The sequence below is a fragment of the Hypomesus transpacificus genome, chromosome 23 (assembly GCF_021917145.1).
Source record: "Hypomesus transpacificus isolate Combined female chromosome 23, fHypTra1, whole genome shotgun sequence".
NCBI classification, from domain to species: Eukaryota; Metazoa; Chordata; class Actinopteri; order Osmeriformes; family Osmeridae; genus Hypomesus; species Hypomesus transpacificus.
The window spans coordinates 15400168-15413520 of record NC_061082.1 but is presented as its reverse complement, the minus strand read 5'-3'; the positions used below and the strand labels follow the sequence as shown (position 1 = coordinate 15413520).

Below are 13353 nucleotides of genomic sequence, written 5' to 3'. Positions count from 1 at the left end.
GGGTGTGAGTGTGCACGTGTGTATGCATTTGTGTATGGGTTGTGTGTAAGGGAGAGAGAGAGAGAAAATAGAAGTTGAAGGAAATCATTTTGAATGCAGATGTACACATATGGATACAACTATTGATCTCTTCTTGAGATCTGTTCAAAGTTAATCATTGCCATTGAAACAGGGAGCAAAATTGCTCTCTGGATATAGAAGTAATCTAAAAAAGGAAAAGAAATGATCTCTCCAAACCCTTGCTCCTTATTATTGTCCTATTTTCACTCTGTGGGAACTGCTATTTCTCCAATTATAGCCATCCTGCTTTTATTTGACAAAGTTACAGTTCACTTTCAATCCCAATACTATCTCTGTCATTATATGCCAGCATGGGGCCTTCACAAAGGCTTGGCTGCAGACTCTGGGATGAGTTGAGTGCAGGGAGCCTGTGGATCTCATAGCACCTCAATTTTCTCTTCTGGAATGGGGATCAGATTGGATCTGATGGTGTGGGCCAGAGACTGCAAGAACCTCAGGACCAGACTGATATTGTTATTGATCCACATCCTTCACTGCCAAGCTGTGGGCAAAGCCTGTCATGATACTGCCAGATCACACATCAACTCCTACAGCCTGTGTGCTGAAGGTCAGGATGCAGATCATTTTACAGCACTATTCATGCCATAGCTTTATGTATAAACTGTTTGCTGATGGTCTTTATGTACCCTGCAAGGATTGGATCCAAGTTTATCGTAAAGAGGTCATAAAGAATCATTAGGAGGAGAAAATGGTTCTCCAAGTCTGTTCATTGGGAATCATAGTCATAGCTCTAAAATAACATTGTTGAATGCAATGTGTGTGAATTATGATAGCTTCAGTACAAATATTTATAACTTTATTGATAGTTTACTTGTACAAGATGTACATTCATATTTTGTGAATCAAAAGAGAAAAAACACAACTGTATGGTGAATCATGTTTAGGCATGCTTGCATTTGAAATGATAGTAATTCTGATGGTAAAACTTCCATGGAGCTTTGATAAATTCAACCATCCCTGAAATGTTTGTAAACTCGGACACGCTACATTTAGGCAAACAATGCACTACAGCCACACCTCTCATGTAACATTTATAAAACATATAAAAATAAATGCAAAGCCATGTAAAATATACACGTGTAACTATTTCACCTTTCATAAACTTTCAGACAAAATAATAAATAAAAGCACCCATTTGTTTAATTTAAAATGGAAACATCGCTAAACAACTATAATTTGAGATTTATGACCACAGAAAATGGCAATCCATTGTTGAAGGTAGACGTGACTAGGATTCACAGGTTCACATACACGCTGAGACAGTTGTATCAAATGGCCTTTCCACAAACAATAAATCATGTTTTTGACATTCCAAATATTTCATATAATTATTAATCTGCTGGATAATTTCTGGAAGTTCTTCTGAATAATTTTAAATACACAAAGCCGCTTTGTTGTTAGATGTGCTCTTTGTAAAAACAACATGCACTATTCTAGAAAATCAGCTGTATATTTCTGCTACATCAATAATTTGTCTACCTCCACAACTAATTGTCATTTCCTGGTGTGTACAGAACTATGTTGGAATACAATGGAGTTTCTAAGTGTTATGGCACATTATTGTGGATGAAGTAACAACATAATATAATATACACTGCTTTAGAAAAACTGTTCTGTTTGGCAAAGAGAGTTGACACCAACAATATCAGCACGTCAAAAATGACTGAAAATTGTCGGGATTCCATATCGTGGAGGATTAACTGCTATGTGTTTACTTTTAATATTTACAGTATTGCACTTAATCTGCACACATTTGCATTTCAGTTTAACTGATGCTTTCTCCATATTTTCAAAATTACAAAAATGCAGCTATACCCTTTTTTCACGAAACATCTTATGACTGTCTCTTTTCAATGTCGTGATGATATCAAATCCCCCCTCATTTAATAAAGTAGTATTTGCTTGCAGGGGCGTTATTAAACACCCACATACAAGACCTGAAGTGCAAAGGCTATTTTCACTTCTAAACCCAGGACAAATCACAATAAGCAGAAAGAAATAAGAAAGAGAGAAAGAAAAATAAGAGAGAGCACAAATTGAGGTGTAAGGAAAGAAAACTGTCTCACTGACACATGCCCAGCAATAGATTTGTTCTCTCCTTCTCAAAGAAGATGGGATTGGTGTTCTTTTCTTTTGGTCCACAGCTTGAGGAAATTGAAACCTAAGAGAGGCCAGTGACCTTTGGCCTGGGAGATGAAGATGTCGTGGGGGCTAGATGGCAGAGATAAAACAGACAGAGGCCAGGCCCATACAGGTCTACTATCCTCCAATAGGACTCATGCACTAGGCGGCGGCAGGAAACACAGTGGTTGGAGGCAAACAAGATCATGTCTTTTCATTTTTTTTCTCTTTTTTTTTACGTGTGTAAAGTCAGAGCAGTTCCGATGTCGCTTGGTTGTCTGTGTCTGTTCCACAGTCAAGAGTTTTCAATGTCAACATGGCCCTGCCGTCTGCTTAGCCAGCTAGCTTTGTTAAAGCCTCTTCGGGTCTGACTGGCTGGCCTGGTTTGGCCTTCAGACAGACATCCACATGTGTTTGTACGGTCCAGGGGCTGAGATCTGTGCCTGGAGTGGACTGAGCCACTGGCCCCGCAGAAGTCCTGCCTGTTGGGCGAAAAGTAAAAGGTGATTTCATTTGTATTTAATTACCTTTCACTACAAGTGGCTTGTTTTGGCAGCTGGTTTTGTGACAATTTCCCGCTCTCTCTCCTTTTTTTTGTTACTCCTCCTCCTGTTTCCCCCATTCTTTCTATCTCTCTTTCTCTCAAACTCTCTCTTTCTCTGTGTTTCTCTCTTTCAATCCCCTCAGTGTTTTTTTGTTTAGTTTAGTTTTAGCTGTGCGTGTCATGGCCCTTTCACAGGCTCAGTCTTGTGTGAGAAGCGATTATGGGCGTCGGGCGAACGGAGGGGTGGCCCCGTGGGGTCAGAGTCCCAGAGCCTCAGCGTGTTTTCTTGCCTTGAGTCGCAGGTCGGCGATGCTGGAGTTCTTGCTGTTGCTTTTGGCAGCTGCCGCCACAGCCGCCGCAGCAGAGGCTGAGTCCGCCAACGAAGCGATTGGTAGTCCAAAGGGAGGGGGCGGGAACATCAGGTAGGGGGCATGTGCCGCCAGGTGTGGGTGCAGGTGGGGGTGGGAGTGAGCAACACCTTCTAACTGGAGCTGGGCCTGTACCTGCAGGGACAGCCAAATACAAACCCAGGGTTAGTGAGTCCCTGCCCTTTTGCTAGTGTGCGTGTGTGGGAGGAGAGCTCAGGATTTAGGTTTCATAGTCTGACACTAAATTCCCCCTCAAGTCTCCCCCTCTCTAAGCTGTTGCTTACACTTTGTTTTGTAAGAAAATAGTCAGAGCTGCACTTTGAGCTGGAGCCCCTTTCTGCATGTCAGCTATTCTAAAAGTGAATGAATCATACATTGCAGTCAGACACCACATCCAATTTACTAGTCCAGTATCAAAGTGTTTCTAGGACACTGAACAGATTAGTTTAATTCAATCTGAGCCCTTCTTTATACCCTTGGAAATATGCACCAGCTTGTTATCCTAATTATGTATTCAATTGCATAAATAAACTATTTTGCACCAAAAATATTCACGTATTTAGAGTTATAAATATTTATCCTGACATATTCCCGAGCAAAGGGGGGAAAATCGTATGGAGCATCAGTGTGCAAATTCTTGGCAATTATTTTTTAAGAAGTAGGTGAAAATTTGCCATTTTTTTTCTTCAGACTAGTGTAGCCTCTTGCCATTCCTCGTGTGCTTCAAATACCAAAGAAAGCACCCAGAAAAGTGGAGATCTTCATGCTTTCTCATCCATACAAAATAAAACTAAGTCCATGCATGACCAGAGGTATGGAGGGCTAACTGTTTCAACCAATTTGAACTTTTCTCAGATTCAAAATAGTCAAACTCATGCTAAACACGACAAATAATTGTGGTTTAACTTACACATTGAATTAATTTGGTGGTGGAAGACTTCTCATCGCACCACCAGTCTCTACTCCCTCAGCATGTTAAGAACACGCTGTCTCTGGGGCAGCAGACACAGTTTTCTACGTGAAAACGCAAAGAGCCTCAGACCTGAGTCTCTATACTATCCTATAGTCACAAACTGTCACGACCACTAAAACACTGGAGGGCTCTCTATTAAGCATACAGTACGCCATTTATAACAGGCCAGAGGACATAGCTTTAGCTTTGTCTCCTCGTGTGTCTTGTGTTACGCGTGTTAGCATGCAATGTCTGTGTATTGCGTGTGTAATCGTATGTATGGGTTGTCTTGGATAAGTGGTAAATGTATCTTTGTGTATGTGCTCATGCATATGTTTTTGGTCATTGAGTTAATATGTATGCTTGCGTTTGTACGACGTCTGAGTGCTGACATGCTTATATGAATGCATGCACGCATGTTCAGATTCACCCACTGGTCCTGTCTGCCAGAGTACTACAGAGTGTGTGTGTCCATCCTAGAAGCTGTGCCTCAGTCCTGCATAGAAGAGGCCACTCAGTATGCAGGCTTTATGCCTCCACCCCTGTCAGTGTAACTCAGTGCCAATATCCATCAGAGCCTTCTCCATTCCTTTGCTTTCATCATCTCTTTTATGTGCCTAGCACTCTGTCGGCTTAATTGGACTTGTACTCTTCACTGAAAACCGCAATGACCAGGACGCAGAAGCACACACCACCAGATCACACGTCTGTCCTTGCCCCCTACTTGCTCACTTCTCCTGCTCACCTCTCAACAGAAAAAGATACCAAAAAAGGTGAGAGGGTTGGGCTCTGGGTGTTAAAGTCCAGTTGGTCCTTGTAACACACCCCCCATCATACTGTTAAAGTCAATGGATAAGTCTTTGTCCGCCATTCTGCTACAGTACAGATAATTGCATTTCAACCCAAGTTATACTGAGACAAAACCAAGGAATATATTTGTATTTTGTTTAAAGTTTAAAATATGACAAAAGTCTTGGTATTTCACAGAATCTGAGATTATTAAAAGTGCTCTTGAGAATTATTTTATGGCTGGAAACTATACTGAACATCTGTGAGGAATTAACTAATTTAACATAATTTATTTCATTTATCAGGGCAAGTTAATAATTATACCAGGCTACTTCCAAATAAATGCATTGATGATTTTGAAAGCGTGATTGATCCAATGTTAGTTATATATATAGAAATATAAATGGTTTAAATGTTTATGTTATAAAATTCCATTCTGTAATTTACGCAATTTCGGTGGTAAAGAAAACAATTGCTTACCTGTTGGAAAGGCATTCTCAGGGCCCCCATGTTGACGTACGGAGCTACTCTGCAAGCGTCTAGGTGACTGGCGGTGCCCAGGATGACACCTGCGGAGAACGGAGAGATGTCTGTCAGACAGCGAGACAGCAGGGTGAGATAGGGCTTTGGAACAGTTTGTGCAAAGTAGGAAACAACGATGCTTGAAATCTGACATTAAATATTTTAAAGTATTGCTTCATTATTTAAGGTAATGTACAGCCGTGGATAAACCAAAATGGAAGCCTCTACAACCTCGAACAAAATATAGGCTTACATAGGCCTCTGTATTTATTGCGATTGATCAATTATGTGTAGGCTAGTTAATGCCACGACTACAGCGAAATTGCAATACTTATCAAAATCATAATCATAATAATGTTTACCTTTGTGCATCTGGTTTTCTTGTTTTCGACATTTTGCCCTTCTGTTCTGAAACCAAACCTGTAGGTAACACATGAAATTAGTCATTATCATGGCGTTCATATTTTCACCGATTAAAATAGACTGCTTTTAGTATACTCAGTTTACATATACTATGATAGCAGTATATTAATGTAGCAATGCCGCCCTGATTCCTTATTTTGTGTGTCGCCCAAAATCTAGCCTACAAGGTGAAAGGGTCAGTAGACGATCTAATTCGTGCAGTCTTCCAAGCCGGAGCTACACGGATGTAGTTTGCAGAGACTGTGTCGTCTCTTGTTGTTAATCATCATCAACCTAATTTCCCTTCTGAATATCATTATCTTCTACGCCCCCCCCCCCCTCCCCCAGCCCCCCTCGACCCTGCAATGATTATCATCATATTATTTCCCCTCCGACCCTTCAATGACTACTATTTACAGTTAGGAATTAGCAAGTCCACGGACCACAAAGGGCGCAGTCAAATGACTCAAAGTGCCGCAACCATTATAAGTGCGTGGATCGTTGAGGATGTGTTGATGGGGCTGCAATAACAGGGTTGTCGATACAGCAGGCTTTATTGGCATATGCGCTGACCACAGATGATTAGTGGACTTCAATAAGTGGTAATGGAGGCTAGGGATCAAATGCAATTTTTACTTATTTTAGAAAGGACAACGAACGATAATTTAAGCCTATTTGTTTCAGGCCTACTATTATTGTCATTGTTATGATAATTATTATTAGATGTTACCATTATGATTGGGTGTTGTTGGGTTTTTGTCATTATTAGAGTGTGTAGGCTATTGCTTTTGTTATCATGTGTGCATGTTTTGTTATCTTTGTAACTATAACAACAGTCAGAAATAAAAGCCTTCATTGAAGAACATTGGTGTTGTCTCAGAGGTCTGTATTGACACAAAAACTACAAATAAATCAAACGTTTTACAACTTGGGATCAATTCCAATTACACGGCAGTATGCTAAGCAAAGTGAACTACACTGGTTCAGACAGTTATTTCTTCATTAAGGACCACTCAATGATGCGCTTCACAAATACCCTAATCTAATTTCCTTTTGATTTTTATTAGAGACAGTGAATAATGACATTTAATTTAGCTGTGCACCAGAAACCCAAAGATATTAGTCCTAATCGGGTTACTGCCTGCTCCTCACCAAGCTCTCATAACTTTCAATTAGATTCTTGACAGCTGTGCGGAGCGGGGCTTCTGTTCAGGCGAGTAAGTGCAGGTTAATACCCGCTATCTAGCACATGTCTGACAATTTACTTACGATAGATTGGGGTTGAGATCGAAAATCTGTCCCTCAGCCGTTCTACAGCAACGTGGCCTCAGCTCAGTGCTCTTTGACAACACGGCAAATTCCATCAAGTTGTTGTGGACTAGCTTATACTAGAAAGGGCCTACACGAAGATAATAGCCTACAGCTGATGCATTTCCGTCTGCAGCCTACAAATTCTTTGACTTAACACAGCTGAACATTGCAATTTAGTTTCACCCTAGATCAGATTATTTTTTAGATACTGTCCCTCTGCAAACTGACCCACGTTGAAGACCTCTAACATAGATTTGATTGCTGAACATGCAGTACCACCGACAGAGTTGAGCCATAATTACATTATATCTAATCCTTTTTTATGGGAACAGTTTATCATCCCAATGGCAAATATTACAAAGAGAATGCGGGGGTAAATGAGGTGACTGACATAAGAGAGTGTCCCCTGCAGCCGACGTCTCATCTCTTTATTAGTTTTAATGATGTGGTAAGATCTTTCACAGGCACACGCAACTTTTGAGAGATTGAAAGATACCATTGTTAAAAACGCATATTCTAGACGATTTGTGTGCGGTTTTGACCTAAATCGAAATTATTAATTTGCCTTTTTATTTATTTATTTATATTAGTTAGGAGTTGTTAGTAGTAGGCCTAGTACTAGTAAACTACTACTAATAGTAGCTTACTATTGTTGATATTATATTTTTATTAGGCTACGTTGCCTCTCAGCCTAAAAATATATATAGAAGCCTATAGTTGTGTTCTTACTAAAATCAGTTATTTGGGAAAATCAAAAAATAATATCGACAATTGATAAGAGGCTGAACTAATTGAGTCTGTTGGCCATTAGCCGACTACCAATCTAGAAAAATACAGTCGTTAAGAAAAGCAGTGTTGCTTCTGGTCTCTTAATAGTTTGTGTTCTGCATATTGCATTATTTGTTTGATTGCATCATTAAAGACAGCTCAACACGTCTGCAGAGTGTGGAACTCAACTAGTCCATAAATTATTGCGCGGGATAATGATAAGCCTAAATGCTGTAGGTATTCCATAGGCCTGTTATTTTGGGCACATGACTGGACATCAGAATCCGTTACCCGTATACGGAATTGATGTCGATGTTTTACATCCAATAACCTTTAGGCCTACCCATGCTGTTTTTGGCCTCCACAGTATAATTTTAGAAACGACGCTCACCTGCACTCTGGCCTCTGACAGCCCCAGCCTTTGGCTCAACTCCTCGCGCATGAAGGCGTCCGGGTAGTGGGTCTCGTCGAAAAGCCGCTCCAACTCGTTGAGCTGCTCCAGGGTGAAGTTGGTTCTGCTCCGTCGTTGCTTCAGCTTGCTCTGCGCGTCCTCGTCTTCCGACTTTACGTCTTCCTTTTTGTCCTTACATTCGTAGATCCCTGTGTAAAATACAACTAGTTAATTTCTAGTAAAAGGCACAATGCATGCATGCATACAAAACACATCCATATTGCCTAGTCTGCCCTACATTTTGCACACACACAAAAACATTATAATAAATTGGCCTACATGTAAAACAATATAACAAGGAAAGTATTTTGAACACCATTAGTTTGGAATAGTCCAGTAATTTTCCTGTTTTAAGAATGACTGCGGCATTCAGGTTTGATTCTGTTTAACCGAGAAGCCTTTTGGTTGATAAATTAGACTGTTCACTTAGACATCATAAGCAACATTTTACCGCAATAAAGTAAAGCCTATTATTCCATTACCCAGTCGATCTCATGTTGACTATCTCGTAATTAAGTCCACTGCTTGTTTCTCAATTTACAAATACAAATAGGCGATAGAAGGTTTAATTGAATAGTTGTTTAAAATGTTGCGCATTCTACCTTTGTTTGAACACAATTCATAGATGATAATATCGAAGGCAGCCTAATGTTAGCCCAAAAATCATATCAAGGTTTTAACAGGTTAGGATGGCCTAATTGGTGGTTTAGAGACGTTTGCAGACTTTAACAATAATATTCCGTGTGTGCTAAACACGTTCAGAATGTTTAGAATAATAGACTGTATGTGAAACCCCACGTTCTTGTTGGATAGCATTTTCTGTCTGGGTATTCAGATCACAATAAAATATAAATATTTTTGGGTGAGGATTACTGTGATGACTGTGTTGTATTATAGAATAGCTTACTTCATTATTGAAAGGCCTATCAAACATGAGCTTTTAGCCTACGTAGACCATTTACACTAGTCTATTTAGGATGATGACGATGAGAGATGAGCCTATATTTAGGTATTCATGTTTAATTTCTTTAACCTATACATTTTCATGTTTTATGAAAATCAAAATGTTGCCTAAGGGTGTAGGAACACTAATTTAGTAGCCTACAGTTGTTTCAAAGTTGAACCGCAGCCAAACAGGACTAAATGTCTAGTAGGCTATGCTATTCTTTAGGGTGACACAGAGATGAAAGTATCATCATCTTATCCTATTCATTAGCACGGTGCAACATCGATCGAATGGGCCATAATGTTCTTTCATTATGATTTGTTTCGAAATGACCAGCAATGATCAACAGCTGCGTTGAAAAACATTGTTGGCATCCTGACAATAGAATGCATTTTCCCTAACATGTTACATACTAAATTATTAACAACACAGCCTATAACCAATACTTCAATGGAACCAAAACAACGGTTATCTTATTTAGATTTTTTTGTAAACGGCTATACATATTCTCAAGGTAAACATTAAGGGGTTGATGGCTAGGCTGCGAACTGCATGAATCTCGTACATTCACGTCGACAGACTCGAACGACATTCATTCAAAAACCCACCTTCTGAAGACCTTGAAACGTTAAAGTCCTTTAATTTTTCCTTTTCTAATTCTACGTGTTCCTTGAATAGATGAACCGGACAGTGGTTGCTGCTTTCCGTTATGTCCTGTAGATTGGTCTCCGAGTTTCCGAGCTCCCTTGCCCGTGCCAAGCCACTCTCCAAAACTTCCCTGTACGTGATACTCTCCTTACTGCTCTCCTTCGTTTTTTGGTCAAAGGATTTAGAAACGAACGCCGTAAGTTCTTCCATGGCTAGTGGTCCTGATAACGGAAATCCACTATAAATTAGCTATACCGTTACACTGTATTGCTCTTCGCGTTCGGTCGTGATTGCAGCGATAGGAGGGGTGGAGAGGAGGTGAGATCACTCTAGCTGTTATGAGTGAGTATTTGAGAGCAGACTATTTATACACAGCCACCTCAGCCCAGCCCCCATCTCTGTGTCTTGAGCAATTACGGGTGGCTCGACTTTTCTGAATTCAACTTTCAGCAGCTTTTCCAAAAATCAATGTTGCGACGGAGGCGGTTAATTAAATTACGGGTCATTAAAATGCCGGTGCCTTACGGTTAAATGCGTGTGAGATCTGTAGCTTATGTTTAATTAACTTGGTGCTACTTTCATTAACATGATTATGACTTATGAATAGTCCTACGGAGAGACTGGGTTTGCCCCTGTTTTTTTTTGGGGGGGCGGGGGGGGGGGTTGACAAGTGGAAATGCAAAGCACCTAGCCTATCAGGTGAACTATAGGCTACACCAACAGCATACATTGCCATGAGTCGTTTAGATTGCCAAGTTTCAGTGGAAAACACAGGACAGTTAGTCTACCTCAAATTGTAGGCCTGAAGTTTTGTTTTAATGACATAGCTCAGGCTACATATTAAAACAATTGGGCTATAATAATATATATTTTCATTTATTCTTTTTTTTAAGGAGGCTTTGGTTGATTGGAAGATTACACTTTTTAGACTGATTGAAATAGGATTGATAGTTTAAGATTTCAAAATGTTTGTATACATATAGCCTTTATAGCCTATACATATACATTTTACCATAATGTAGGCAATAATAATGTCTGTCTACAGCACATGCTCGTTTTTGTTTTAACAGGCCTACATTATTATTTTAAACAGCAGAACTCTTTGATTAAATCAAGGTAAATATTTTACTGCATTCCATCCAGTGAGCACCATTTTATGTAATCTCCAGTGCGAATAGCTTTTTTGAGAAATTTCGTGTTGTTATAAAAATTCTGAAATGCCAGTTGTGCATTAATATTGTGATGATAAAATCAATTATTGTCTACATAATCAGACTCGATTCAGGGCGGCGCAGTCAATTGGAAATGTAATTTTATTGACAAATGAGATGTTATATGACAATCACATATTTGGGAGGATGTATTTAATTTAATGTAGATTCCATTGTTGATGTTGAGTTGCATCCGACAACTGATCTAGATCATAATTTCTTGAAAAAATCCCTGTTTTATAAGATTTTTATGGAAACACAAGCTGAGTATAGCATAATGGTTTAACATTATCTAACTCGTGGACGAGCACAGCAACACAAAAGGCCGAGAGAAGAGAGCTGTCCCCTGGGTATGCTACCCTGAGCGCCCTGGCAGTGTGAAAGCGTTCAGTAAAGCTCTGCTTTCTAATGACGTGTTTTGATATCTCCCCATTTATCACAAACCGGCTTCAGATCACATCGGCTGATGCGCTGGGCTGAGGTCTCTCCCTTGTGCCACGAGCTGCGCCTTTTGTTGTTAATGGACGTAAATCCTCTTTGAGACGCCAATCTGTGCTCTAAATCTCTAGCCTCGATAATAAGTATCCTTGCAGAATAACTTGTAGAGACGCATGTGTGTGGTCAATAATGAATGGCATCCATCTTGGCTGCCGTTAATTTATAGCCTTTGTGTCGGATTATGAACATCGCGCAATAAGACATTCTATGGTAGTCTTTTATTTTATTACACTCAAAAACTATTTAGACTCTGATAAAATTACATTTTGATATGCTTCAACTGTCTGAATGCAGGCTGACTAGGACACAATAAACCCTGCATAGGAAAAGTGCTTGGATGAAATGGCCTATTTGAGATATTTCGATGTTTATAACGTCATGTGTATTACACATTGTTAATGTCTTGATACAGTGTGTTATGTAGGCCAATATTTATGCATATCGAAAAATGGCTATACCGTGTGATAGGCATACGTAGCTTGACCTTTTGGGAAATGTGTAGGACGTTGACTTCCATACAGATTTTTGTTTTTCATACATCAGCATGATCTTAAAATTAATGCTTTTTTTTCTAAATTGGTGGCAATGACTGGGCTTTTCCCATTGACTGCACGTTTGTTGCCCGTTGACTTGTAGGTTCCCAACAAGAGCTCAACGACAGCCTCAAGGGTATTTGTACGTGAGCACGCTTCCACGAGACAGATCTTTAGGCAGCAGCGCGGTTGTCGCTATAGTTTAGTGGCGAAACTTTCTTAAAGGGCCATGAATCCTATTTTTCCCTTTTTGTGCCAATTATTTTATTACTTCTCCCTCCCTCTGTTTTGACACTTTGTAGCTTCCCAGAGGGAGAGGGTGGCAGCGTGAGACGTACAGTCACCTAGCAGTGATCTGTAACCCACCCTCACTGCAAGGTTATGGTCCTGCTGTGCAGGGTAGCGCTCATTTTTCATCTTGAGTTCTGCATTACGACAAAGCCAACGTAATGTGATGACCGATACAGATGTTTGAATTCATTTGTGACGTATCGTTCTGATGAAGTCTACCACAGGTTAAAATGTTTTACAAAAAAGCCTTATCTAAATGTAAAAACTACTACCACTACTAATAATATTGTGAACATCAAAATAATGAATGATGAAAAAAACACTAGAAGTATTGTTTTTCATATTGTAATGTTTTCATTTTTATTTTTATATTTTTTGCATATGATTTTGAGTAATTAAATCACTGCAATGAACTCACAGGCTACAAGATAATAACGTAATATAATCTAATTATGTATACCTTTCAAATCAATCATTTGAACATGCAATATACAGCGCAACCTTTCAGATTTTCGGTGAAAACGAATTTTCTTTTAACATTCGATAGCCTATTGCTCTCTGTTTGCGAGTAGCGTGAAATTGTTACATTGTAACATTCATTTGCCATTCATACCAATGCGTTAACTGAAGTTCAAGTAATTTCCGTGTCATGTTGGCCACGGGATGCATATAATATAACCCTTTGCATTTAGTACAGTAAAGCAGGCTGACTCCCACCCTATTTTGGCATTCCCAACACCCTATGATATGGCGCCTTAGCAAAGCGCGTGGACAGTTGCTTTATGTTCACTTTAGAATTAGCTCTTCCAATCTCGAGAATCATTAGAGTATCTCAAATCCACTATTTCACCAATCAGTTAAAATGTGGAGGAGAGTTTGACTCTTTGCAGGCCATGAGCCCCACAGTCGGCCTCATA

At 39.6% G+C, this 13353-nt stretch overlaps 1 protein-coding gene across 2 annotated transcripts; it reads right to left on the bottom strand.

Moving 5' to 3' along the window:
* Positions 1 to 860: 860 nt before the first annotated feature.
* On the bottom strand, positions 861 to 10243 carry shox (short stature homeobox). 2 transcript variants are annotated; one of them, XM_047047316.1, is made up of 6 exons: positions 9864 to 10243; positions 8250 to 8458; positions 5740 to 5797; positions 5336 to 5445; positions 3037 to 3249; positions 861 to 2684 (listed from the first exon to the last, which is right to left on the bottom strand). In XM_047047316.1, exons 1-6 carry the CDS (start codon positions 10111 to 10113, stop codon positions 2595 to 2597), a joined length of 930 nt encoding a protein of 309 aa, XP_046903272.1. In that variant the 5' UTR covers positions 10114 to 10243; the 3' UTR covers positions 861 to 2594. The 2 variants fall into 2 exon arrangements, with proteins under 2 accessions (XP_046903272.1, XP_046903273.1); XM_047047317.1 differs by having other exon boundaries at positions 5336 to 5424.
* Between the last annotated feature and the right edge of the window lie 3110 nt (positions 10244 to 13353).

Bases quoted from the DNA above. Each gene is read 5' to 3' on its own strand.
- shox (XM_047047316.1), bottom strand. From the start codon at position 10,113: ATGGAAGAACTTACGGCGTTCGTTTCTAAATCCTTTGACCAAAAAACG. The intron at 5,798-8,249 runs GTGAGCGTCGTT...TGTTACCTACAG, and splicing joins TGTCAGAGGCCAGAGTGCAG to GTTTGGTTTCAGAACAGAAG. The intron at 5,446-5,739 runs GTAAACATTATT...GCTGTCTGACAG, and splicing joins AGAAAACCAGATGCACAAAG to ACATCTCTCCGTTCTCCGCA.